This window comes from Schistosoma haematobium, chromosome 1 (genome assembly GCF_000699445.3).
Source record: "Schistosoma haematobium chromosome 1, whole genome shotgun sequence".
Taxonomy (NCBI): Eukaryota; Metazoa; Platyhelminthes; class Trematoda; order Strigeidida; family Schistosomatidae; genus Schistosoma; species Schistosoma haematobium.
Genome location: NC_067196.1, coordinates 88,812,877 through 88,836,819, shown reverse-complemented (window position 1 = coordinate 88,836,819; position 23,943 = coordinate 88,812,877). Strand labels below are relative to the sequence as shown.

General features: G+C 34.3%; 1 protein-coding gene across 2 annotated transcripts in view; it reads right to left on the bottom strand.

Annotated features, from left to right (window-relative positions):
* PDE8A (High affinity cAMP-specific and IBMX-insensitive 3',5'-cyclic phosphodiesterase 8A) overlaps nucleotides 1-23,943 on the bottom strand; it is a 142,109-nt gene that overhangs the window by 21,231 nt on the left and 96,935 nt on the right. The window contains exons 10-16 of one of the 2 annotated variants that reach the window (XM_051209972.1): nucleotides 20,407-20,555; nucleotides 16,277-16,320; nucleotides 7,247-7,320; nucleotides 5,481-5,654; nucleotides 3,405-3,471; nucleotides 2,293-2,416; nucleotides 71-269 (exon numbers count right to left, since the gene is read on the bottom strand). In XM_051209972.1, coding sequence (XP_051075457.1) covers nucleotides 71-269; nucleotides 2,293-2,416; nucleotides 3,405-3,471; nucleotides 5,481-5,654; nucleotides 7,247-7,320; nucleotides 16,277-16,320; nucleotides 20,407-20,555 — 831 coding nt within the window. Of the gene's footprint in view, nucleotides 1-70; nucleotides 270-2,292; nucleotides 2,417-3,404; nucleotides 3,472-5,480; nucleotides 5,655-7,246; nucleotides 7,321-16,276; nucleotides 20,728-23,943 lie in introns of those variants that run through there. The other variant, XM_051209973.1, reaches the window with a different exon arrangement.

Sequence of the window (23,943 nt, the reverse complement as noted above, 5' to 3'; positions counted from 1 at the left end):
AACGAAAAATTCACATTGAAGTCATATGACTCTTAGTCTTTTCATTTTAATATTAGACTGGTAAACTTACTCTTATTAAACTATGTTGTAGAAAGTAAGCTGATGCTTGTAGAACATCACCTGCATGTGTAGCATTATGGTATGGATTATCCACATGATAATGTTCTTCAATTACTGTTAACCAACCGACTAAAATTTGACTAGGTACACGTAGTACACTAAGAGCATTGAAACTGTCCAATATCTTCATGCCTAAATAAGTGAGAGGTCTAAAGAAGAAGAAAAGATATACAAACAACGGATCTATTTTTAGAAACGATTAGGTTGCCGATGAAATAGTAAAGTTGAGCTCATATGAAATCAACTTGTATCGTTTTACATTTTTCTATTGGTTGTTTGAATCTTCATATTGATGTTTAGGACTGTAATTGATCAGTGTCTTGTTAGAATATGTGAATCCTGTGAGGATTTTCTTAAGTCCTAGAATAAATGTTAACCCTGGGATGCAGGTATATCCAACTAACAAGTTTCGAATAGAACGAAACGCGCAATCTAAAGTCCACTGCTAGTCACCATTCATCTCTGCTTATAATTGTATTCTTTTATGTTGTATGAATAAGAATTGTCGGTTGGTTACGACCAGCGCGTGAGGTGATTTAAATAAACTTTATGTGTCACACTAACACAATCAGTGAAGAAGTCAAAAACGGGAAGTACAGTAATATCATAGTTATGTGACTCAATATGTTGAGTCATTTGAACGACGTATCTATACAAGTCAATGAGAACAAACCATTACTAAACATTTTCCACGAACTTTAACCAGAACGTTCAGATAATCAGAATCCCATGTTTTGCAACACCGATATCTAAAACACATTTTCCTCTATTTTCATTGGGTACAGACTTTAGACAAAGACAAAGGGAATTTGAATATTCAATTAAAGATGAATTTATTTCATTTTCTATGGCGAATGCTTCAATAGGCAAATTCTGAGCGATTTCAAATCATCTAGTATATAAGTATAGTTTTTCAACTCAACCCTTCAGTTAAACTATGTGAATATTTAATGGTTTCAGACACTCAATTAACAAAGTATATTTACACTCTTGAAAGGAACTGATCTTCCTGATGGCTAATTTTGCAACTATACAAACAAATATAATTCTTTATATAATATTGACTACGAAAAAGCATTTGATGTGGACAGAACAACACTATGGAAACTTCTTCGATACTACGGCCTGCCTCAGAAGATAGTCAATATGCTACAGAATCCCTATGATGGATTAAACTGCAAAATCGTGCATGGAAGACAGGTCACAGACTCGTTCGAAGTGAAGACCAGTGTCATGTAAGACTGCTTAATCCCACTCTTTCTCTTTCTTCTGGTGGTCGACTGGATCATGAAGACGTCAGCATCTAAGGGGAAGCATGGGATAAAGTAAACATCTGGGATGCAGTTGGACGATCTAGACTTCACAGATGATCTGGCCCTCGTATCGCAAACGCAACAACAAATTCAGGAGAAGACGACCGGTGTAGTAGCAGCAGTAGGTCTCAATATACACAAAGGGAAAAGCAAGATTCTCCGATACAGCACAGCATGCACCAATCCAATCACAATCGACGGAGAAGATTTGGAAGATGTAAAAACCTTTACGTATTTGGGCAGCATCATTGGTGAACATAGTGGATCTGATGCAGATGTAGGAGCGCGGATCGGTAAATCAAGAGCAGTATATTTGAAACTGAAGGACATTTGGATCTCAAAACAACTTTCTGTAAGCCAACACCAAACTCAGAATTTACAATACAAATGTCAAGACACTCTTACTGTATGGGGCGGAAACATGGTGAACTACGAAACCCGTCATCCAGAAAATACGGGTGTTTATTGATAGTTGTCTACGCAAAATACTTCGGATCCGTTGTCCGGACACAATCAATAACGACTTACTATGAGAGAGAATAAACTAGATTATAGCGGAGGAAGAAATCAGGAAGAAGTGCTGGAAGTGTATAGGACACACATTGAAGAAAGCACTGAACTGCGCCACAAGTCAAGCCCTCACATGGAATCCTCAAGGCCGAAGAAAAAGTGGAAGAATACATTACGTCGAGAAATGAAGACGGACATGAAAAGAATGAATAACAATTGGATGGAACTAGAAAAGAAGGCCCATGACAGAGTGGATTGCAGAATGCTGGTCGTTGGCCTATGCTCCATTAGGAGTAACAAGCGTAAGTAAATAATATTATTTTAAATACAAAAATACTCTAATATTTACTTTTTACTGGTTAACCGTTCAAGATCAAATATGTTGAAGTCCCATTTATCAAAATTTGATAGGCAAGTTTCAATTTCTGGACTATTTTGTAAAGTTGACAGTGTTGTTGTAACATTTTCGGATCCTGAAAAAGAAAATCAAAAACATATAAAATCATTTGAAGTAACTATGCGAATAAGTACTAATTGAACTCTGTCTATTACGTTTCAGTTTTTGATGGAGTTTTGTTTTCGGAGCTGCATGGTTTGATTGTGGACCTTTCATTATTCTTCTGAACAATATCATCAGTACAAATCTTCTCCTGCATCTCCAAGTTTCAGTTTTCCCAATGATTTAAACGACTTGCTATCGAAATACATTTAAGCTTTCTCAAACATTTAAGACGTCCGTTTTAAAAGTGTTTTAATATTGCAATGATTTCTTTTCAACTTATTAATTATTCATGCTTATGGTATATACTCACAAGCTTTGATTAAAAGCTAACATCCTATCGCAATTTTACGAAATGGGAAGTTTAAACCTCGGCAGTGCAGCCGTTGATTACCTCCCCCCATGTTTATCCTTTGAATAAACGAAGGTGAATTACATTGGAATTCATGGAATCAATAATTGACAGGCCGAAAAAAAATAGATGCAGTAGCTAAAACGATGGAAAACCTACTCAATTAAGAATAGACATGAGACACATATGAAATATTCCATTGAACTATTACGATTCGAACATACATTAGAAAGAAATTTGTTGATGTCCTACTACTGAGAATTCTTCATTGTTCCAAAGTTCATGGCATAGAAAAAAAAACAACAAGTAATAATAGTTAGATAAATGAAAGTACGTTCTAGACATGAGATTTCGGAGATTGGAACTCATTAATGAGATGTATCCATACTCTTAAGAGAACTTATTATTCAAATATGAATAGAACCTAATATTACCTAGTCTCAGGTAAAATACATTATCAATTTTGTCATTTGGGTAATAACTGACCTTCTTCAAGATGAAATTGTTTACACCACTAAGTCATAGATTAGTTATCATTATCATATAATATTTTAGAGAAAGTGATTTAGCTATATCACTATTATCTTATTAAATGTGCATTATTACTTACCTTTTAGAGATTTAGCCAAAGATCGAAGTTTGAGTAAGTTCTCTGGTTCTCTAGCTAGGTTTGATCCCTATTAATAAAAAGGGATAATGTTCAAACATTCAATTTATCATATACTACTACTACTACTAATAATAATAATAATAGTAACAGTAATAATAATAATAATGAATAATTCGGCATAACAATACGCTACATAAAAGTATTTTCTTATATTAGAATGACTGCAATGCGACGTATGACGTAAGAATTCACTGATCGCATCCGGAATCAGATTAAAAATACAGTTAAATAAAAAAATATAGAAGATATATTTTAAAGGAGAAATTCTTAAATACATAAATAGATGATTGAGATCATGAGCCGATTGATGTTAGACCACCATTGAGAACCTAGAAGCACTAGACGGCCGTTTCATCCTAGTCTGGGACTCCCCAGCAGTGCGCATTCCGCCCGTGGGATTAGAACCCAGGGCCTTCAGTCTCGCGCGCGAACGCTCAACCTACTGGACCACTGAGACGGCATCCAATAGTGTTAATGTCTAACTTCAACCAATCCACGAAATTGCGTGACCATCTTCCATTGTAATGAGGTAGACACCTGTTTTTACCCGACACGGATTAGCTCCACTGGTCACGGCTTTTCAATGGTGGTCTGACACCGATCGGTTCATGATCTCAATCAAAAAATCTTAACAATCTCCACAACTCCTAAACTGACATAATTATATGAAGGGAAAATAGGTCGTAGTGTCGGTTACTATGTTAAGCCCATATAACTTATTCAAGCTTCTGGGTAGGGCAATCTATTCATTCTGTTTGAGTCATATTTTAACCTTGTTAATTATTTGCTTATCAACGCTGACTTTTTATATAAGTGCATACGTATGTGTACACTTTTACTCATCACATATCAGCAGCTTATTTTTGTGTGACTATAAATAATGATTAACGCTTGATTAAATCGAGTTAGCTCATATGCCTTCTCCACTGAGCGTCATTTCGTATCTCTCTCTTCTATTTGCTTCGTTCCTCTGATTGTCTGTCCAGATCAGCTAGCGTACAAAATATATGTATTCAAAAATCCATTATCGTATTCAACTTATTTAATTCCGTTATTCGCCAACGCAAGTTAAGTCGACAATTATATACGGGGACAGCCAGGATGTATATTTCAATAACAATCATTCATACGATCTAACTGGAGTCAGATATCGAGTTACTAAAAGCTATAAAGCGAATATATAATATGTGTTCATTAGTGACCAATCTTGAGAGGAAATTCCTGGAGTTCCAGTTAGTAACCGTAACCAGTGGAGCAAATCTGTGTAGCGTGTGAAGCAGTTAACCAACTAAAACAATACAAGATAGTCACATAGTGTCGTAAATTGATTGAAGTTAGATGTCAACACGGTTTGATGCAGACTCATTGATCTAAAGTTTATGCGTTCGTCCTAGGTTCGAGTCCTGTATAAAGTGTGGTAGATGAGAATCTCTGAGCAGTCACACATTAGGACGATACGGTCGTCCAGTGATTCCAGGTTTTCGATGCTGGTCTAACATAGATGGATTCATGATTTCAATGAAATTTAAAAAACAGAGGGTCCATATATATATATATAAGTGAACAATACTGTATTTGGTTAGATCATCGTCATACTTTACTCAGATATACAGGAATATTTATATAGATACATGGAAACATCAAACTAATCAAGGCAATTTTCTTAGTCAATGATCATGATGAACAAATTCCTTAACTACATATATTAGATAAAGTATACAACTGATATCAATTGGGTAAATGAACTAATGATAAGAATAATGAAATAACAAACTCCTAATCAATCATTAAACGTAGGAAGTAGGTCAAACTTGGCTAAACAAACTTTAAAATAATAATCACACAAAACCGAACACTCTCTTGTAAAATCAAACTGAATTACTGATACGGAGTGTAATCAAAAGTTGATTCACATGAATTATCAATAATAAAACAAAATAGTTTAATCTAATTTCATAGAAAGATCTATGAAAAATAAATTGATTGAAACCATTTAGCATGAATAATTAGACTTACAGTAATCAAACCTTCAATTAGATCTGCTGTGATAGGATCATTTGTTCGACTTAATGGTTTCATTATTTGATCAACAAATACATTTGAACTACATATTAAATTAATAGCTTTTTGTAAATCTTTTGCTACTGGTAATGGACTGCGAACACGTGCAGAGTTCAAAATTCCAATTACCTGAAATAAAAAAACAAAGTAAAATCAATTTTATGAACATTTTAACCGAATTATTCAACTGTTTTCAATAATATGATTTGTAACCCTCAAATGCTATGATACGGTCGAGGGTGAGGAGAGTCATCTCACCATTTCGAAATGTTCTCACATGGCCACGTGTATACAGGCACTACCAAGGGAGTCCTACTCACTGCCTTCTTGAGGCAGGGGTATTGTTTACAACCTAGAGGAGTTGGAAAATACTGATTCCAAACCAATGGTGCACATGAGTTCGAGTATCCTGAAGGGACAAATGACGTATGAACCAATTCTTGGTCACTGGCTACTATGGGACTGCATCTCCTGACGTAGCACCACTGCTTTGTGGATCAGACCTTTAGGTCGAACGCTCGGGGCGTAGCTCCCTAAGAAAACCATCTGAATTGATCTGGACACCTGGGCAGTATTACAGCTCACACACAAATAGAATGGTTTGTGTGGCGCATATGTATTCGGCGCCCCTTTGTACCAATATATATATATATATATATATATATATATATAATAAATATGACTTGTAAACCTGTTTTCTTTTCAGTTTTGAAACAACCATCTAGTGTACAAAATATAAACAAGAAAAATCAGGAAAATACCAAACGTATATGTAGATGGCTGACACAGTAAATCAAGAGAACTAACTGTCCTTATTATTTTCAGATAATATTTGGATAAATAACTATTTAAAGGTAATAAGTCTTCTATACCAGGATGAATTAGATGTCTAGTTTTATTTAGTTGTCCAGGTCAAGTCAGTGAATGATGCGAGCTGAGAGAGATTCAAAGTAAATGAATTTCTGATATTAACAGGCAAAACACTAAAATTTACCGAACCACAAATTATTAACTGGAAGTTACTTTGACATAAAGATACAAGCTATATAATGTAACACATTATCGAGTGAAAAATATCAACATTCAAGTGGAGAGCAGTGATGGTATTCGGGGATAGTAGGCTATATACCTAGTGTGTTAACATGAGTTCAACAGTTAACCTCCACTAGCATTAATCGGATTGTGTATTTTTTATATTGATGTATTACATTCATTTATGTTTACATTGTCATAAATACTTTGATTTTAGACAATTGAAACATACTACTAATTCAAATAACAGTAGTTTGTGTAGTTACTAAGTTTTTATGAAACCCTACACTGTTTAGTGCAAGTAATTAAATGGAACTAATAGGTTCATTATTTTTTCAAAATATATATTTAGTAAATATATTTAAGAAGAGGAACACCAACGAACACATTACGTCGAGAAAAATGGAGACAGACATCAGGATAATGAACAACAATTGGATAGAACCAGAAATGAAGGCTCAGAACAGAGTGGGTTGGAGAATGCTGGTCGGCGGCCTATACTCCATTGGGAGTAACAGTCGTAAGTAAGTAATTAGTGGTGTCACACAGACTGTATTGACTGTGTTTTTCTGCCTCCTATATATATACATTAAAGGATAAGTTATTAATTATTCGATAAATAACTTTATGACTACAATTCAAAATTGGGAATTATGTGAACAATAACTAAGAATATCTATGAAACTCACTTTACACATTGGTGACGAAAAGTCCGGACATCTAGAATGTAATAACGCACTTAAACCAACAATATTGTTTGTATCTATAAAACAAATCACAAATAGATAAATATAAAAACATTGTACCCAAAATGAATATAGAGTGTATTGATGTCAGTTAAAAGTATATAAAAACACACGTAATAATAAGCATTAATAATTTTAAAAGTGATTAGAATTGTAAACATGTATCTCGTTATTTGTTGTTTTCATTTGTATGCCTTTGCAGGTACACTAGTGTTGAATAATCAATTGAGTAGAACTCAACATATGGAACTCAAAACAACTTTCAACCAATATCAATGTGAGAATCTTCAATACGAACGTCAAGGCAGTTCTACTGTACAAGTACTATAAATATTACAAGTATTTATAAAAACGTTGTCTACGCAAGATACTCAACATCCATTGGTCGGATTCCATCAGCAACAGCCTTCTGTGGGAGAGAACAAACCAGCTTCCAGCTGAATAAGACATTAGGAAAAGACGATGGAAATGGATAGGACATACATTACGCGAATCATCAAACTGCATCACGAGGCAAGCCCTAACTTGGAATCCTGAAGGGAAGCGGAAAAGTGGAAGGTCAAAGAACATATTACGTCGGGAAATAGGAGCAGATGTGAAAAAGACGAATAACAACTGGAAGAAGTTGGAAAGGATTGTCCAGGACAGGGTTCGATGGCGATTGCTGGTGAGCGGCCTATGCTCCTTCACGAGGAGTAAGAAGCGTAAGTGAGTAAGTAACAGGTACTCTAGTACATTAATCTATATTGCTGAAGACTTTAGGAAAATATGATTTGTCCTTCGAAAGGTTAAAAGCTCCACGACTAAACCATCTAGGTTAGAGAATAAAACTCTATCAAAATAATTTACCTGATCTACAAATCATCTCTACCATTTCAATAAGATTTGTTATATGAAAATGGATATATTTGTAGTTTATGTAATATTATGTGATCTTTTTGATGACTGTTTTAATCTTTCACTGATCTCAAAAATTAAAAACTACATTAGTAGTCCATTTATTCATAGTTTCAAATGTATGAAAATGTCTTGGTATTATAAAGTGATATAATCACACGAAACGTTGAGATGGTGTAGAAGATTTGTAGCTCAGGTGGATGATTTTGATGGAGTTTTGTTCTCTGAGAAGTTTATCAATCTGAAGCTTGTGCTGATGATGTCGTTCAGAAGAACGATGAAAGCTCCACGACCAAACCATCCATCTCAGAGAACAAAACTCCATCAAAAACATGAAACGTTATCAAACGAGAAATAATATCTGGTCAACATTATAACTAATGATGATGATAATAAACATGATATAATTTTCAATAAAAGTAAGTAAAACCAACCTATGAAACAAAGATTTACGAGAATTATTATGTAATTTGAAATCGTTATGAATTTCAATAGTTGAATCACTTGAAGCTAAACCAGTGAGAACCTGCAAGCATTGGATAATCGTTTCGTCCTATCATGGGACTCCTCAGCAGTGTACATCCACGATCCCGCTCGGGGGATTTGAACCCTGGACCTATCGATCTCACATGCGAACCCCTAACCTCTAAATCACTGAGCCGGTCGGCATCCAACGGTGTTAATGTCTAACTTCAACTAATCCACGAAATTGAGCGACACATCCACCATTGTCTTCAATGAGTCACTCCCTCACAACAAACACGGTTGAATACCACTGATCACAGTTTCTCACTAGAACTCTAAGAAATGACTCTTGAAGGCAGTTACTAGTGAGCATATGTTGATTAGTATCAGAAGAGGTTTATGTGGATATTATGGTGATTTTTCTAATAGTTGAGATCATGGGTCAATTAAAACTAGACTATACTATCCACAAAAACCCCTTCTGATTATGAATTATCAAAAGAGTAGTCAATAAACAAATAATTCATTCTAATATCATAAACTAAAACGCTTTCAACTAATCACACTGGGTTTCATAGTAAACTTTAAAGAGATTAATGTGTTCATTAGATAGTGAGCAACATATATTTTACAAATGTTAATACTTTAGTATATTTTTTTAACATTTAACGAGATGTTCATCTGTTTTGATCGCTTTTGATATAAGTACAATAATGAATGTATGTATAAATGAAATGTAGAACCATATTGTCTTATTGTGTTGTGTGCTACTGATGTCAACAGATATAAGTAGTATGTATCACTAATCAAAAGTGAAATGTCAGGCGACAGAAGATTAAGAAGATCGAAGGAAAAGAACGAGAACATAGGTTAATTGGTGTGGAAACGAAAGAACAATAAAGTCCGGGACTATTGGTTGGAACTTTACTGTATTGTTCTCAGATTTTAATAAGATGCTCTGTGATTTTGTATTCAAATACATTTGGTTGTCCCCACTTATGTTCTCGTTCACTACACAATTATATGAAAAAGAATTCAAAACTATAGCTGTTCTATGCCAATCTACTTAACTGATTTATCAGGGTACAGAATGATAACTATCCTCCAATGGGTAAAACTTCAGAAAACTACTCATCTAAGTTAACACAGTGTTTTAGTTTATTCACTGGTAATGTATTGAGATACAAGATCTTTGCTTTAAGTAATGGGTTACTGATCATGAAAGAAAAACAAGTAATTAATATGGTTGATTAACTTAATATCAACATTTTACATCACTGATATATTTTTCTACCTTCGATTTTGATCGATTCTTCTATGTAGTTTGCATGATCATTTTGAGCAATTTACTTATTACAATGGCACAAAGCACAAGATTATTCTCTATTGAAATTTAAGTTTGGTTGAGATTTTATGCAAACAGCTATATTTTGACTCAATAAAAATTCTTTACATTTACAAAGTAGGTATTGTATACTTATATTCCCACTGTAAGGTGTTAGTTTGTAGTAGGCAACAGAAAACAGTGTTATTAGGCAATCATCACCAATAGGTACTTTTAATCGTGATAAAAATAATGCTTTTTGGCGGATTCGATCTCTTGTCACTCACTCTCACATTTAAAGACTTTACCAATGAGCTAATCGGGCAGTAATTGACCTTCTTTAGCATTCAGATATATCTACAACTAATTTATCACTGGGCAGTGACCAGTATCGTGTTTGTCAGATCGTTCTTAGCAATGATCAAATTCTATCGACCAAGTTTAGATGTAGCCACTAATCAAAGTGGACTACATCGAGAATTCAATCAGCACAAAGAAAGACTTGACATACATGACACTGGTCACTACCCAATGATCCGTGATTGTAAGTATACTCTAGCTTCTCATGGAAACATGGAACACCAGAAGAAATAATTCTTAATTTTTCTCATTCTTTTTGTTAATAAATCATAATTCTAATCTATTCATATTATATCAGAGACAATCTATAACTTCAAGAAGATCTTAACTCTCAACTAAAGTCAACCCAGAAAAACTCATTTACAAAAATTAACAAGAATCAAAATCTTGACACTACATGGTCCAATTTAATTCAACACTGAAATCGAACGCGTCGACAACTCCACTTATCTTGGAAGTTTGATCAGCCCTAATGGGTTGGTGTCTGACGAATTCTCAGCACCAATTCAAAAGGTTCGTTTGGCTTTTACCAACGTACATCACGTATAGCGAAGGCGAGATATCCATCTATCAATAAAAGGATGACTATACTGCGCAGCAGTTCGTTCTGTTCTACTTTATGGCCATTGAGAGTAGACGATACTCGTAATTTGTCAGGGTTCGATCACAGATGTCTCTGAAATATTGCTCGCATCTTCTGGAATCACTGGGTAAATAATAGTGAGGTTAGATACAGGGTATTAAGGAATGATAGTAAATCAGTTGATGAGGTTGTGAATCTTCATCAACCGAGATCGTTGAGTCACGTGTTATGTACGCCTGAACACCGATTATCATGACGCGTAATGCTAACTAGTGTTGGAGATGGTTGGAAGAACGTTAGGTGCAGCCAAACCAATACGTAGCATCAGTCATTGAAGCCATTTGCTTCTAGTCTGAGCCATGTAGATAGATGCAGACTACTTGGTTGGTGTCCACATGACTATCGTAACCAATAGTTGGAGACTGTGTGTGACGTGACTCAGAATCGATCACAATGGCGTCAGCGTATAGGGTAGTTTAATTTCATTTATGTTCTTTTCTTTTCTCATTTTTTTCCTTCTTCTTCTTCTTCATTATTTTAATTTTTTTATATTTTAATAGTTAAAATGTGATTTTGTTTATTACTTAAACCTTAGAACAAAAACCTTTTTTCTTTCTTAAAAAATATACAAAAACAAAAACTTTTTGGTGTAAAAATGAACAACAGAATGATGATGAATTTGAAAACTTTTAATTTACTTTAATAAATTCAGCCATGTTTTAAAAAAAAGTATTTGTTATTTATGACATGAATGTATATCATTGCATGTTGTGCACATGTTGAAATAGGTAAATGGTTGTTGCTATATCATTCTTCTTTTTTATAGAATAATCAACTAAGATACAACATAGCAGAACGGACTGTAGACACAATGTCTACTCCTTAAGAGTTATCAAATGCTAGAAATCGCTTCCGGCCGAGCTAGTTCAAGCGACTTCCAAGGAGTCCTTTAAGAGGCAACTTGATCTATTCTTAAACACTAAGGATAGTATCATACTATGATTTACCAATTTCTTTTTCCTCTTTTATCGTTAACATACCTAGGTTCCTGCCTGAAGTTATTCGTGATCCTCTGCTACTAGACACGGAAGCTTGTTAAACGAAAGCTTCTTCTATTCCGTCCACAATCATTTGAAGTAATTTCAATGGAAGTTTTAGTAAAAAGGATCATAATAGATTGTGTTAAAATCAGTTTGCTTTTTATGTTGTTGAAAAATCCAAACATATACTTATTAATTTAATAGATGAATTCATGAGTCAATTGAAGCTAGATGGCGATTCCGTTCAGTGTATAAGACTATTCAACTGTGCGCATCCATGATTCTGCCTCATGAGATTTGAACCCAACTTTGTGGATTGGTTAAAATTAGATATTAACACTATTGGATGTTGGCTCAGTGGTCTGGAGGTTAAGCATTAGCGCGCGAGACTGATCGGTCCTAGGTTCGAGTCTCGCGAGACGGGATCGTCAATGCATACAGCTGAAGAGTTTCAAACTAGAACGAGACGGTCGTCCAGTTCTTTTAGGTTTTCCATGGTGGTCTAACTTCAATTAACTCACGAATTCAAGTATTAAATCACTAAAATATCCCCAAAAACCCATCTCTGATTATATAGTTTTTTTGGAAATGAGTGAAACTATAATTTATAAATGAACCAATCTGGTTTAAGATAGCACGTTTTCAATTTAGACTCGAAATTAATTCGTTCATTTGGCTTAATGGCGTTTTGGCATTATAGTTTATGTCAGTTCGTGATCTAATTCTTAATCTTAACATTCAGCTGTAAATCCTAATCCCAGTTCCTCATATTAACCGTTAACCCTCATTTAATCGTGGTAAGTAGGTGGACGTTTTCAAGATCATTCTAGCGTTGTTCAAAAAATGTCCATATATTATAGTCTTACTTATCAGTCAGTATCAATACATAGACAGTAGATTGAATATTTTTTCGAAAGATTATTTCATTCAACATTGAATCATTCTTGTTTTCTGAAATCTACAGATAGCTGAAGAAGAAATTAGCAAAAGACGATGGAAATGGATAGGACATACATTACGCAAATCATCAAACTACATCATGAGGCAAGCTCTAACTTGGAATCCTGAAGGGAAGAGGAAAAGAGGAAAGCCAAAGAACACATTACGTTGAGAAATAGAATCAGATATGAAAAGGATGAATAACAATTGGAAGGAGCTGCAAGGGATTGCATTGGACAGGGTTGAATGGAGAATGCTGGTGAGCGGCCTATGCTCGTTCACGAGGGGTGACAGGCGTAAGTTAGTAAGTAAGTAAGTAAGTAAGAGATAGATCTGTTATTCGAATGGTTTAGTAAATGATTACAGCAATATACTACTGTTTTATGTTAGAAATTGATTGTTAATCATATTTAATTTTGGATAATCAGTTGATCTGTTTCTTTTTTTACATTCAATCATTAAAAGTGTTGAATCAAATAATTTTAGTTATGTTATTTATCATCACTTAGTTATATTTACTATTTAGATCATTTCCAAAGGATTGTTCATACTTACAAAATTAGATGATTTTCAATTCGGTATATTATTATCTAAAACAATGTGAATGAATTATGACTCGAGGTTTGAGTTCAGTGACTGAGAAAGAAAAATCAAAACAAAGAAGTAAACAATGATAGGTTTAAGTTCAACAAGAACCAATCAACATTGAGGTATACAGAACAAGCTGTGAACCGTATATGAAGAAATTCGAACATTTCATTTCTATCTTAAGTTTGTACTGATGATGTCGTTCAGATGAATGATGAAAGCTCTATGACCAAACTATTCAGCTCAGAGAACAAAACTCCATCAAAATCATCCACCTGAGCTACAAATATTCGCTATCACCTCAGAAAAAACTATTTCGTAGATTCATTGAAATGTCAATGTTGACATATAATGAATATATTCCACATCTTCTATTTAACAAAATAATGGGCATCATAACTAGATCTTTAAAATTAGAAATCAAATAAGGTGAATAAAATATTTATCTAGATCAATGAGATAGTGCTTTAAGTGATGTTTGAAGAGTATAGGTGTAATCATTAGGGTTTACTAAGTTTTAATCAAATACAAAATAGCTGTTTGTTGATGTTAACATATTGAATACTTTAATTTGAAAATCGCAACTATATACCCTGCCAACTCATTTCATCACTTTGTTGGACCCTAGAAATATCACCTCAGAAATGGATATTAAAAAAGAAAGTAAAAGTAATTTGAAGAAGATCGTGACTTTTGACTAAATATAACTTATTCAGGTGGTTGTTCTGTCTGAAATGGTTCACCTAGAAATAGAGTACATTCTACTTCAATAACGTACTATTTCCAGTATCATAATTCTCAGTTTATACTACTTACATACTTACCTACTTAAGCTTGTAACCCCCAATGGAGAATAGGCATTCTCTAAAATACTCTGTCCTGCACCTTCCTATCTAATTATATCCAATTGTTATTCAGTCTTCTCATGTCTGTCTCCATTTATCGGCATAATATGTTCTTTATTCTTCATCTTCCCCTTTCGCTTCGAGGATTCCAATTGAGGGCTTGCCTTGTGAAGAGGTTCAGTGCTTTCCTCAACGTGTGTCCCATTCACTTCTAGCGCATCTTTCTGATTTCTTCCTCCAATGGGATCTGGTTTGTTCTTTCCCATAGTAGGTTGTTTGCGATGCTATTTGGCCAACGGATCCGGAGTTTATTATTATGATTTTTATTGTTATTATTATCAGCTTTATTCAATATTATATTTTTGGTACAATATTAGAATTCTCAGCACAAAGTATTTCAACAAGTTTCCGTTTCTTTCTTCTTGGTCGGTCCTGGCGATAAATATTGAGTGATCGCCAGTTAGATGTTAGCAGTTCACTAATTGAACATCTGAATAATGTACATTCTTTTCGTTGTACATTGCCAGCAACCACAATGTCTCTTATTGAGTTTTTTGTAACTTTGATAAAGAAAGGTTGTACACTTTTGAGAAACGCGGCAGAATAGGTTATCCGATTAATAAACGTAATGATATATTAAAACAAACAAAAATAGATAACTTGTTGAAATATCTAGATGGCAGGAACAGGTAGCCCAGATGATCAAGCAAGCATAGACATCTGTTATTAAACACCTGTATCTTCTGGATGATGGCTTTCGTAGTTCTCCCGGTTTCCGCCTCATACAGTAAAATTGACTTGACATTCGCATTGGGAATTCTGAGTTTGGTGTTGGTTTACAGACCGTTGCTTTTAGTTCCAGATATTCTTTAATTGTAGATATGCTGTTCTTGAATTGTCGATCCGTGCCTTCGTATCTGTATCAGATTCATCGTGTTAATCAATGATTCTTCCCAGAAATATAAAGCTTTCTACAGCTTTATAGGAAATGGGTACTGGGTAAGGATGGAAAATCAATTAATGAGGGAGTGAAATGTCATCAGTTGAGATGGCTGGAACATGTGTTACGTATGCCCAACCAACGACTGCCCCGACGTGCGATGTTCAGTGGGATAGGAGTAGTTTGGGAGAAATCAAAGGGGGCGACCATACCAATACATGGCACAAATTCATGAAGTCTCTGACAAGTGGACTGTGTGAACCATGTTGGTGGGTATAGACTATGTGGTTGGGATCCGCAAGATGATAGCAATCGACGGTAAGAGACCTTGAATGACATGGCTCAAAATCGTTTACAATGTCTCAGGTGCATCCACTCTTTGTGTTCTCCCAAATTCTAATCTCAATTCTTCATGTCCCTTTCCTTTTTCTCTTCTCAAATTTATTTCAGTGGATTATGTTTCTTGAATAACATCTTCAAACCCTAATCTTTCAGATTACTGCTTATATTTTTACTACCTCTATCACTAGGGGATTTGAATAGACAATTGCATCCGTTTGCTAATGTAGTATAGCAATTCGAATTAATGTACTTACATACGAAGTCTACGTTATCACTAACTGACTAAAAACTTTCTACATCTTCCAAAACTTCTCCATCAAATATGATTTGATTGATGCATAGAAAACTAACTCACTTTCAACAACAACAAAAAAAACAAACAAACAAACCAATAACACACTAACCCATCTAATCTAATTTGAATGTAAATTAATTCAACTCTATCATTAAACAATAACATTTTACCAACTTTTAAAATATAATTGAAAGAGAATACATTTACATCTCTATAAAACGTTGTTGTTTGTTTTTTCTTTTTTTTTTTTTTTAAATGATCAAATTCATTAAAAAAAAATTTTTCCCCCTCACATTAAATCAATAAAAAAAATTGAAAAAAAAAATTTTTTTTTAATTAGAAAACTACCACATACCTGAGTTTCTAGTTTTTCGTACGGAGATAAATTCTCTAAATTTCCTGAGTTGAAAGAAGAAAAAAAGAACAACAATAACAGGAAGAAGATGTTATATAATATATTCTTGTGAGCTAGGGTATTTTTTGACATTTGATTTTTAGGAGAATTAAACATCATTCAGACTTTCATGTGATAACTCAATACAGTATAGCTCAATCCTGTTTAATAGGAGAGTGAAACACCGTCCAGGCTTAAAATTTGTAGTCAAAATAGTATGGTTCAATTGATGTTAGAAGTTAAGCGCGAAAGCGTGAGAGCGATAGGTTCCGTGTTTGAATTTCGAGAGCTGAGATCGTGGATGAGCACTGCTGAGGAGTACCACAATAGGACGAAACGGTCGTTCAGTGATTTCAGGGTCCAGTATAGATGTAAGTAGTTAGAAAAATATTGCATCATTTTTAATTTGAATAAATTATATCATTTGAAATGAGACAAGGAATGATTGTTTGAAGTGATGGAAATTACGTGATACTATATATATATATATATATATATATAAACTTAAATCCTAGTTGATAGCTTCATTCTACTACTCGTTGAACACGGAGTGTACCACCACACATCTTAACATTTGTAGACGTAAGACCTTATATACGTCACTAAAATGTTTTATATCAGTTAAATATATATAGAAGAGTATAAAACTGCTATGAAAGACAGGTATTTTAAGATTAAACAACTCATCTCATTTTGTGCATATTAATCTAAGATAACTAAAATCAAATTAATCACAATTGATTGGTCATTGAGTAGCGACCAATGTCATGTATGTCGGGTCTTTCTTAGTGCATAACGAATCCTATTGACCAAGTTGCAATGTGGCCACTAGTTTAATTGATTCGACGTTGCGTACACTATGTTGAGTTATGATGATGGTTGGAGCTAGTCAATAAGAAGGACCTGAAAAACATGACATTGATTACCAACCATTGATCAATCAACTGTGAATACATCTCAGTCCTACAGGAGGTTAATCACGATCCGTATAGCTCAGTAGTAACATCTCTGACTATGAAACTGGGTGACACGGAATTGAAATCATCAAAAAACACCAATTCTTTCAAGATTACAGATACACCTTACTGACGAGTGACAAATAGCACGGAACATAAATTCACGGTTTCCTGTTGAGTACCTTCAACCATCATCTTAAAATCAAATTAAACTGAATTCATGATAACATTATCATTGTGTTTTTTGTGTTGTTGTTGTTGTTTTAGAAATTTCACTATAGTATAATAAATTATAAAGAATCTATTTTCAGGATAGATCAATAATATATATATATATATATACGCATAAATCTATGCATATAAATCAGTTCATGTGAAAGGTGGAATTTTTATTTATTTATTTTTTCAAAACTAACAACCACATATATATATATACACACACACGCACACGCACACACACACACAAGATCGAACACAAAAGCGCATAGTTACAAACATGTAAAAATAAAAATAAAAAGGATACACATTGGTAATATAATGAAATTTATCAAATTTTCGTAAGTCTAATAAACTGACATGAAAGAAAGTGACATTTTGTGTAATACTTATTATGTGTACACGCAGTTTTCATCTATACATATGGGAAACTATGGAAAACTGAAAGTTAGATGGACAAAAATTAATAATAATAATAATAATAATAATAATAATAATAATAATAATAAATTAATATCGAACTTGATAATCATTGTATCGTTGTTAGAACGTTCGGTTATAGTAGTTGGGTTTCCACGTTTATACGTATGGGACGTTAATTTACCTTAGACGAATATCTACAGTAGATTTCCTTCCTAATGTTGATTCTACAGGACTTCAACACAACTCAGATCATGAACACGTGATTAGCTTGACTAGAAAGTAAATATATTTCCACACCAAAACTCGACACAATCCAACAACAATGAACAATCAATAATAATAATAATAAGGATAAGGGAAAATAAAACTCATCTGACACCTGTCAGACTATCTGCATGTTTGACTAAGCAGATAACCAATCATTATCATTCTCGCCCATACATCAATCGTGAATAGTATTTAGAATAAATTTATAATGTTTATGTTTGTAGATCGTAGTTATCACAGACTAATGTCAGTTGGAGTATTATTAGGAAGCAGAAATCTCTACAGCTGGTTTATCTTAAAGTTGAAGTACTCAGCAATGGGCACTCATTTATTCACCAGGATTCAAAGCAAGGACACCTCAGGGTCTTTTAGTATGTGTTTGTCATTCAAATTATTAAGTTAACATTTAATGACTTACGTCTCTAACCACAGTCAACACTAAGCAAGATGTTTATTATGTATTAGTGCCAAAGACTTCCTTGTATTTCCTAATTTCATAGTTTTTACTGTATGAATTATTGGATAGATATTGTTTTGGAAGATGTAAAAACCTTCCCATATCGGGGTAGCATCGTTGACGAGCACAGTGGATCTCATGCAGATGTGAAGGCACGAATCGACAACGTAAGAGCAACATATCGACAACTGAAGATTATCTGGAACTCAAAACAACTGTCTCTAAACCAATATCAAACTCAGAATTTTCAATACAAATGTCAAGACAGTTCTAATGTATCAGGCGTAAACTTGGAGAACTACAAAAGCCATCATCCAGAAGATACAGGTGTTTATTAACAATTGTCTATGCAAAATACTTCGGATCCGTTGACCAGACACTATCAGCAACAACCTACTATTGGAGAGAAGAAACTAGATTCCAGTGGAGGAAGAAATGAGGAAGAAGCGCTGGAAGTGGATAGGACACACATTGAGGAAAGCACCCAACTGCGTCACAAGACAAGCCCTCACATGGAATCCTCAATGTCAAAGGAGAAGATGAAAAATAAAGAACATGTTATGCCGATAAGTGGAGACAGACATGAGAAGACTGAATAATAATTGGATAGAACTAGAAATGAAGACTCAGGACAGAGTGGGTTGGAGAATGTTTGTTGGATGCCTATCGCCCATTGGAAGTAACAGGCGTAAGTAAGTAATTATTGTTTTTGTTAGGGATGCAGAGGAATGTATCAATCATTATCATGTTAAGTCTAATGATGTCCTTGGACTTTAAATGGACATTCCCTATTGGCCATTATTTATTTCACTCGTTAAATATTGTACAGATGTTGTTTTCTTGTTTTATGGTACGATGTGGTCTGTTTGGTTGGTATATAAACAGAGTATGTTTGAAATATAATGATTCATATTTCAGAGGCTGTGACTTGTGTTCTGGACTCAACTGGCTGGGTTAGACAGCGAAGTAGGGCCAATCGAGACTCTAGGTCGTCCGTACGTGTTTACGTGTCACTGAATCGATCAATAAAACACTGCGCATCTAATCTGCAATCCACCCGTTACAACAGTTTGGGCCAATGATCTCCGATCTGTTTGATGCGTACTGCAAAGGCGTTTCATAATAGTTCGAAACAGCTATAAACTGCTTTTTAGTTTTCAGCGGATAACCAAATTTGGTCGGTTCACAACACCAATATTATTTCTAATTACTTAGCGTCTTTTATGAAACTGTCTGTCAATGAAATTCGGCAATTTCCGTAACCACTTACTGGCATTTATAATGTGTCCATTAGTGACCAATCTTGAGAGGAAATTCCTGGAGTTCCAGTAAGTAACCTTAACCAGTGGAGCAAATCTGTGTAGCGTATGAAGCAGTTAACCAACTAAAACAATACAAGATAGTCACACAGTGTCGTAAATTGATTGAAGTTAGATGTCAACACGGTTTGATGCAGACTCAATGATCTAAAGTTTACGCGTTCGTCCTAGGTTCGAGTCCTGTATAAAGTGTGGTAGATGGGAATCGCTGAGCAGACCCACATTAGGACGATACGGCCGTCCAGTGATTCCAGGTTTTCGATGGTGGTCTAACATAGATCGGTTCGTGACTTCAATAAAATCCAAAAAACGGATGGTTCATATATATATCACTTGTTGCATATAGTATATTATTACTTTCTAGATACACGCATTGTTATTATAATTAAAATTTCAATTATATTTATCTCAAATAAGATGCTATACAATATTTGATAATAACAGTAAACTTACTTTCCTTGCTCATGTAGCACAGTGACTGAATCAATAACATTGGCTTTCAGTTCATCCGTTGATGCTATTTCATTATCTACGGACTCTTTAATTGTCGGCTGTCTAGTCTCTGATTTCATTTGAAATCTATACTCATCTTTTGGGAAAATCTAAAATGCAAAGTATGAAATTAATAATCATGGCTTTATTCGCCACAAAAAACTTCGGTACTAATTTCTTGAAGTATATATTCAAATAGTGATTATTCAACACATAATTTAAAATTACAAGTGAAGGTAGATGATGGTTAGCAGTAGAATCCAGGACACGCATCTCGTCCTGTTTAGGACTCGTCAGTTGGACAGACCTACATCTCAGAGTTGATGTTCATCGCGGTTCATCCAGCTGACGAGTTTTGAAATAGAAAGAAACGCACGTCCTGAATTTAACTGCTAGCCACCATCCATCTTCGCTCACAATGCTTGTGACGTAAGGTAATATGAAAACGATCCGCACAGGATGAACGTATGCCAATAAAAGATGGATCAATTGCAATTATAATCATCAATTGAAAAAATTCAAACAAACAATACAAAATAAATTCAAAATTTAAAATTGTCACTACCCTCATATAATCATGAAAGTTTGGTTACCAGTTTAGTTTCTACAATAAAAATTTTTCCCATCCTATAAAGTGTTTAAAGTTTCTAGTATTTAGTTTCATAGCAATATGTGATCCTTTTTAATTACCATGTGAGTACTTCCAGTTAGTATCCATAGTGATTCATTCATAACAAATTTAAAACAAGCAAGTTAAGTGCAATAATTGCGCATCTAATGATAATGATAATTAAAGCCTTCAAAATTAGGTATGAGGAATTGTGTTTTTAAACATAACAACAGAAACTGATCAAACTATGCTCTGATTCGTGTACATTCTAATTTTGAAGAATAATGATCAATGAAAAACTCATATGCAGAATGAAATTTAAACGTAGTTTTATTCGATTTCTTTTATCAAAACTGATAAGATGTAACAATCAAAGTAACATACAATAGATAAATTATGAGGATTTGGTTGGAGTTAATCGACAAAAAAACACTAGATCTATGCTTAATACTATTTGGTATTCATCAAAAAAGAAGTACTTGTAATCTTGAGAGAAATTGATAGCGCCTGACGGATTCAATCCTTTGTTATCCAACTTCACAATCAGAGATGATACAACTGAGCTTTCCGCGACGTGAATTTACATCTTAGCGAAGTACACGCGTTGTCGAATTACCTAGTGACTAATGACCATATTACAACTTGATCGACAGAACTCTATCCGTACGAAGAATGACTTGATATACATAACAACAACAACTACTACTACTACCCAGTGATCAGTCATTTATAAATGAACAGGTGATCTTAACATATTTAAGTCGTTCTAAAAATTTGTCGGCTGATCAGTTAGTCACTGATAACGGATAATCCGAGATGTTAGTGTATCGGTTAAAGCTATGAAAACCGACATCAACGAAATGATTGAGGAAACAGATACCGACATCACATCCAATTGATACACAATAAAAAACCTATTCACATAAATTCAATTACAAAGGAGAATAATGTTAACAGGAATTACTTATACAACTCAGTAAATAAGTAATCTTTGCTTGTTGTGATATTTTGATTTTACAATGTAGTATATTGTACTAATGCATTAATTTACTGATGAATCAAGGTTAAATGTTACACATTTTGGTTATTTTTTATAAAGATGGTTGAAATTAGACATTGACACCGTCAAAGGTTAAGCGTTCGCGAACGCGAGTGAAGATCCTAGGTTCGAGACCCACGAGCGAGATCGTGGATTCGCACTAGAACGAAACGGCTATCCAGTGCTCCCAGGTTTTTCATGGTGGTCTAACTTTCAACGGCTCATGAATTCAATTATTAAATACATATAACTATTGATAAGTGCAAAATAACAAATAAGAATCTGTATATTCAGGTATAGGATATCTTTTTGGATGTATTTTTCATATCTGTTATAACTAGTGACCTGCGTGCCCTGATAATGTATAACGTAATGATAGCACTAATTAAAAAGCAGTGAATTATCGATTGGAACAGTGATGCATAAACCAGTGTGAGATCAGTCTAGAGTACTTATCGGTTCTGCTTACCGCCTAGCCCAACCAATTAAGTCCAGAACACCAATCTCAACCTCTGCGATATGAATCCTGTATTTCGAAAATGATGTCTTCGGCCATTATTATTATTATTATTATTATTATTATTATTATTATTACTATTACTATTAGTGGCTTTATTCAACATTATATTTTTAGTACAACATAGAATTTTCAGCACAAAGTATTTCATCGAGTTTTCGTTTCTTATTTCTTGATCGATCCTGGCGATAAATATTAAGTGATCGGCAGTTAGTAGTTAGCAGTCCAATCAATCGATATCTGAATAATGTATATATTCTTTTCAATGAACATTGGCAGCAACCACAGTATCTTTGATTGGGCCTTATGTAACTTGTACAAAGAAAGGTTGTACATTTTTCACGAACGCACCTGAATTGTTTATGTGATTAATAACCATAATGATGTAATGAAATTAGATTACTTGTTGAAGTATCTAGATGATAGGAACAGGTAACCAAGATGTTCAAAGCAGGCTAAATTCATCCGGTAACTGTTGCGAATTTATGTCCGGCTTATTGTCACGTGATTTATCCGTCAATCGAAATACGATTTATACAATCTTCACACTGTGCCAAACCAATGACGTTCGACCGGTATGAGCAGCTTAGCGTTCTTATTAGTCCTATGTTTGCCTAGCCCATCCAGTTGAGTTCAGAACACTAATACCAGCTTCCAATATGCGAATCATTATTTACATATCGACCAAATAGACCTCAACGCACCATAAAATAGGAAATAAAATTCGCCAAAAAGTGGCTGGGAACATGGGAGACAGTAATTAATAAACTGAGCATGATTTAGGGGCAGTAAATCGTACAATAATACATTATAAGTCAAAACGAAGCTTATAATAAGGGGAATATACATAATCTAATTACTAAATAGTTATACCATAAGAATATATACTTACTTACGCCTGTTACTCCTCGTGAAGGAGCATAGGCCGCTCACCAGCATTCTCCATTCAACCCTGTCCCGTGCAATCCTTTCCAGCTATTTCCAGTTCTTATTCAGCCTTTCCATATCTGCTTCTATTTCCCGATGTAATGTGTTCTTTGGCCTTTCTCTTTTTCGCTTCCCTTCAGGATTCCAAGTTAGGGCTTGCCTCGTGATGCAGTTTGATGATTTGCGAAATGTATGTCCTATCCATTTCCATCGTCTTTTCCTAAGTTCCTCTTCAGATGGAAGCTGGTTCGTTCTCTCCCGCAGAAGGCTGTTGCTGATGGCATCCAGCCAATGGATGTTGAGTATCTTTTGTAAACAGCTATTTATAAATACTTGCACCTTCTTGATGGTGATTGTTGTAGTTCACCAAGTTTCAGCTCCGTACAGTAGAACTGCCTTGACGTT